Here is a 6,000-nt window from a genome sequence, read left to right as displayed (position 1 = left end):
GTTTGATGAGGAGCATGAAGAAAATGAAGTCTCGAGCCTTTGCCAAGCCCTGGGAATATTTTTTGGAAATTTAAATTAAATTTTGAAATTGTAAATCAGATTAAGTTGAGTTAGTCTCAGTGCATGAAGACCAAAGCCGCGTGCTATCTGCTGCGTGTATTCTCTGCAGTCCCGTGAAGACCAGAGCCGCGTGCCACCTGCGTGTATACTCTGAGGTCCGGTTTGGTTTGTAAATCGTGAAGAGTGGAGGCTGGAGAAAAACCTTCTGCACGGCGTGAAGAGGAGGCACCGACCTATGTAAAGAGAAAGGAGGACTCAGGAACCTACATACTCTGCATCCAGAATTGGAGTGGAGCGAGGAGGCACCGGCGTGGAGAGAGGAATCTTTGCATGCATCGAGGAGCCTTGACATCTGCGTCAAGGAGGGCACCACTACTGCGTACCCACCAAAGGCGCATTGGAGAATGTTGCCCTGCGTGTGAAGTGTTGCCCCTGAGGGTGAAACCCCTCCATCGTTGACCACGATGCTACTATCGAAGAGAAAGGAGGACGTAGAGGATTACCAGAAAGCCTGTCTGAGTCGAAAACCTGCCTGATCTACTGAAGCCGAGAGATCAAAACAAAAGAACATAGCATTGTTTTCATAAAATCAAGAAAGTCAGGTAATTCTTTTTTTTTCCAGAGAAATTTGTTGAAAGGCTTTTATGGTTAAAGAAAACATTCTATTCTAAAATAGTAACAGAAATTTTAAATAAAAATTCAGTTACAAGAGAAGGGTTAAATAGTGGGATACGAGTCTTACAGGGTGAAATGCATGGTTAAACTTGCAGCAATTCAAGTTGTGTGTGGGTCAAGATAGCAACAAAATAAAAATAAAATGGAAATTTGGTATTTAAACTTGCAGCAATTCAAGTTGTGTGTGGGTCAAGATAGCAACAAAATCAAAATAAAATTGGAAATTTTCATGTAAATGGGTAGGACTAGTAAGACATGGTAAGGAATGCATAACGAGTAAATCCATGGTAAAGTCTGGCTTGGCTGTGTTTTAGCTAAGGAAAATAATAGATCTATTGTTGGTTGGTTTTTCCCCCAATTGGGGTTTTCCACATAATCATGGTGTACATGGTTTGAATGTGTATTTCTTAATTGTTATATTTATTTCTCTTGAACCCTAACACAATATAGTTTGTTTTGGTATATGCCTCATAAACTCATGGAGCAATTGAGCTCTCGACACCATTCTTTAATAAAGAATTCTATGTGGTGAGAAAACTGGTACCGTGGAAGAATGGATTTATGTATTCACAATTGACCCATTGGCATGTTCTTAATTTTGTTCATGGTAAATGGCAATCATAAAAATTTTACTTATTTTTTCTCTACTACTCTTTCCTTTACTGAGTTTCGTTTGCAACATGTGGTGCAATTACTTGTTTATAATCCTTGTATCATATCAGATTATGGCATGTCTAAAAAAATACATCTCTGTAAACCTATAATAACTTGTTATATTCTCTTCTTTTAATTATTAAACAATTACAACTCAAATTCAAATGTTAAGCTTTACTAACTTCTTTTTGAGTGAAATTATTTCTATAATATGTTATTAAACTTTATGTTATTCATCTTGTTTTTACAATTATATGAATATGCCAAGAGTTTTAAGAGTTTTGGTGTTTGGAATCCATTTGCAGCAGTCCCACCCGTGTTTGTTAAATATCTTCCAACTTATTACTTTACTTAAAATACAAACCTAAAAATGATTTAATTATAAAATTTACTAAATAAAAATTTGTAAAAAAAACATTATACAAAATATGGAATGAGATATTACATGGTATCTGCATTTTCTGTCACATTTGCAAAAACTAGTAGAATGTAAATAAAAGCTTCCGGTTTTGAAATTAAACTTTAGACCTCTTCTCTATAACTTTATAAGACTGATAGAATGTATATTAGAACTCTAAATTTTAAAAATAAATCCATTAAAATTTTAAAATTAAATTTGTTATCTTTTTAATTTACGAAATTATAACTTTAATTACATACATTTAAATTTGTTCTTTAATTTTACGGGTTTTGAAATAGTTAATATTTCGTATATTAATAGAAACGCTCACAGTGCCGATCTAATAGGCAACGGTAGTTAGTTTATATTCCGTTTGTGTGGAAAAATTAAATATTCAATAAATATTCTAGTCTGTGTAGAAAAACTAACTTCGTTATCTTCCTTGTGTTTCTTGAAACTTTAACATTTACTCGTTAATAGTACTGTGAGGAAATGGTGATGAGGCAACCTTATACACTGACTTACCATTCAGTTAATATTTTCCTGGAATTTCCGTCGTTTCATGTCCAACTGACACCCACAAGACTTCTCTACCCTTCAAAATAAGCACCGCATCAAACCTGCATGCAAGACTTCTTTGTCCTGCAAAACCTCTACAATACCCACATCAAACATGCATGCAAACAAAGAGACCGAGTCCCCTTTATGTTTCTATTCTTCATTACACGTTGGTTGCGTGAGACTACAAATATATATACGCATCAACTTTTGCAGATATTTATTTTTGTACCCATTTACTGATCAATTGCAGCAGAAATGGGTTACAGGGTTACCGTGGAAAGGTTTGTGTGTATAATTCTTGCTACTGTGCTGTCTGCTCATCATCAGTTTGTGTTGGGTGAGTTTGACTACAAAGATGCTCTGCATAAATCTATTCTGTTTCTGGAGGCTCAACGTTCAGGAAAACTGTCCAGCAGTAGCAACAGGATAAGCTGGAGAGGAGATTCTGGTCTAACAGACGGACAAATCCAAAATGTAATAACAATATTTTCTCATTTTGGTATTGCCATCTGTTCCGGATTGTTTTAGAAACGTTGTTTCCTGAATGTTTTAGAAGTGTTGTTAATCATACCCAAAACGGCAAAATAACGACGCTGATCTTATCAATGCGAAAATAACGAGGGTATCTATTTTGGCGAAAACGATTGATACTCCACCCACAACTTATTTAGATCAAACAATTGATCTCTCGGAATTGATTTCTCAGCACTATCAGATTTCAGGATATTATGAGAATATACAATTAAGTTATTAACATAAAGATCCCCCGCAACCCACCTACAATGTGAATTCTTACTCCAGTATTATGAGTTATGAGTTTGCAACAGCTTGATTTCTATCAACATTCTCTGTCCATATAAATTAGGAATTGATTATTTGGTCCAGATCTTCAAGAAGTCTGGAAAGATACAATGATGTTCAACATGGCTTTTACTGTGTATTTATGTAGGTGGATTTGGTGGGCGGTTACTACGACGCTGGGGATAATGTGAAGTATGGGTTTCCGATGGCTTTCACCGTTACCATGCTGGCATGGGGAGCCCTTCAGTACAGAGATGAACTTGCAGCAGCGGGAGAGTTGGAGAACGTTAGGGATGCCATTAAGTGGGGAACTGATTATTTCATCAAAGCAAGCGCCACCGAAAACCAGCTGTGGGTTCAGGTGAATTAATTGCCATCCCAACTAAATTTACTCATGGATCACAACAAAATTTACGAAGGATCACAACAAATGGCAATTATGAATTTAGTTATGGTTTTGTTTTTAGGTGGGAGATCCAACTGCAGACCATAACTGTTGGGAGAACCCAGAGAGGATGGACACCCCAAGGACTTTGTACAGAATAGATACATCCACTCACGGGACAGAAATTGCAGCAGAGACTGCTGCAGCATTGGCCGCTTCCTCCGTCGTCTTTGCAGCCATTGACAAACCTTATTCCATTCTCCTACTCCAAAGAGCTACTTTGGTATAAGATTATGCGTATTCTAAAATCACTTATACTGTATTATTGGTTTAGAACAGCGATTGCAGATTTGAGAGATATTGAGATATTTTAGAATCCTACTGTACTGTTAGGAAAAAGGTCAATGGTTTAATTTCTTTTCACTATTATATACTATTTTTAGAATTTACAGTCCAGATAACTTTAGTAATTACAGTCCAGATAACTTTAGTAATTAAAACAAACATATGATAGGAAACAATTTCTTTTCACTGTTTTATTCTATTCTATTCTATTCTTAGAATTTACAATTTACATAACTTTAGCAACTTATGATAGGTCATATTTGTTTGTGGATGAATGTTTTTTTATAACTTTTATTTTAAATTTAATTTAATGTCTCCATTTTTGGAATATTTTGGGATCAGACAAATACGGACGGGTGAGATTACTTATTTGAGGTTGCCTACGTTTTTTATATGATTCCAAAATATTCCAAAAATCTTTCAAAAATGCCCATTTTTAACATGTCTATGAAATTCATGTCTTAGATTCAAAATTGAAAATTAATTTAATGAATTGTCTTCTCCAACATTTTAAAATACTCATATAATTGAATATTAATTTAGTGCAGCTCTTTCGTTCATGTGTTAGATTCAAAATTGAGAATTAATTTAATGAATTTTATTCTCCAACTTTTTATGATACTCATGTAATTGAATATGTCATTTAGTACAGCTCTTTCGTTTCGCTGACCAGTACCGGGGAACATATCATGGAGAATGCCCTTTCTATTGCTCTGTCTCGGGCTATGATGTATCTTTCCTTAACATTATTAATTTTACTTCCTTTTTTACTTCACACTATTATTTATTTAAACTACAGAGTGAGTAACTTCTTGAAGTCTTCTTATTATTCCTCTACTAACTAACTTACAGGACGAGCTTGCATGGGCAGCGGTGTGGCTATATAGAGCAACTGGATTGCCATATTACACCAAATACATACTCCACCAAAATTTTTGTACTTCCAATGAGTATGAGTTCAATTGGGATCTCAAATGTGCAGGAGTTCAAATCCACCTGTCTAGTGTAAGTCCATATTCACATAAACATATGAATCACCAAATGTTCAATTTAGAAAAAGTTTAAGACTGACCACTTGACCCTCAACTGACCACATCTTCATAAAAATTAATAAACCTGGCAGCTATATCTCTCCGGAGAAACCAACCTGGAAGTTTTCAGAGGCCAAGCAGAAGTGTTCCTCTGCTCAGTTCTTCCACAAAGTCCTCAATTCAAAAATTCCATCACACCAGGTAAATGGAAGTTTCTCCCTGTCATGCTCCGAGTTTCAAAATTAAGCTCATCAACAGTGTTTGTATCTGTTGAGTTTCAAAATTAAGCTCATTAACAGTGTTTGTATCTGTTTCACTTGTACAGGAGGTTTGTTGTTTGTCAGAGATGGTGCAAATACACAATATGCTACTGGCACATCATTCCTTGCATCAGTTTACAGTGACTTACTGTCACGATATAAGCAATACCTGCAATGTGGCGATCAAACATATGAACCAAGCATTCTTATTGCATTTGCCAAACAACAAGTACACATACATATTATAATTTTTTAAGTGTTGCAAAATATTTAATTAATGAGGAGAAGAATTGAGCACACTTGTATATCCATTCCAGCTTTCTCAGAGTATAAGAGATTCAGAGTTAAATAAATTTGATTTTTTGTTTTTTCATATCATAATTTGAAAAAGCAAGCAAAGTAGTAGCTAACAAATCCACTTTGTATATGTAAATTGCAGGTGGATTACATTTTGGGAAAGAATCCTACTGGTATGTCTTTCATGGTGGGTTTTGGTGACAAATATCCACAGCAAGCTCACCACAGAGGGTCCTCCATAGTTTCGATATACGAGGATTCCAGAAAGATATCATGTACCGAAGGTTTCACTTTGTGGTTCAACAGAGAAGCACCAAACCCAAATGAATTAACAGGTGCAGTTGTGGGAGGGCCTGATCGCTATGACGGGTTTGAGGATAGCAGGGCTGATTCCACCAAGCTTGAGCCCACGACATATATCAATGCTCCTCTCGTGGGAGTCCTGGCTAAGCTCCACAACAACATCATGGAATAATCGACATAACAGGGCCGATTCGTGCAAGCTTGAGCCCACAACTTATATCAATGATC

At 35.8% G+C, this 6,000-nt stretch overlaps 1 protein-coding gene across 1 annotated transcript; it reads left to right on the top strand.

Annotated features, from left to right (window-relative positions):
• Nucleotides 1-2,605: 2,605 nt before the first annotated feature.
• On the top strand, nucleotides 2,606-5,944 carry LOC149254933 (endoglucanase 8-like). Its single transcript, XM_089454873.1, has 8 exons — nucleotides 2,606-2,824; nucleotides 3,300-3,512; nucleotides 3,619-3,819; nucleotides 4,534-4,611; nucleotides 4,734-4,886; nucleotides 5,005-5,113; nucleotides 5,238-5,401; nucleotides 5,612-5,944. The coding sequence occupies exons 1-8, from the start codon at nucleotides 2,606-2,608 to the stop codon at nucleotides 5,942-5,944; spliced, it is 1,470 nt and encodes a 489-aa protein (XP_089310999.1).
• Nucleotides 5,945-6,000: the final 56 nt, after the last annotated feature.

Source organism: Pinus tabuliformis, chromosome 7 (assembly GCF_031772625.1).
Source record: "Pinus tabuliformis cultivar Carrire ecotype Pingquan chromosome 7, CPIR1, whole genome shotgun sequence".
NCBI classification, from domain to species: domain Eukaryota; kingdom Viridiplantae; phylum Streptophyta; class Pinopsida; order Pinales; family Pinaceae; genus Pinus; species Pinus tabuliformis.
This window is presented reverse-complemented; position numbering and strand designations above follow the sequence as displayed.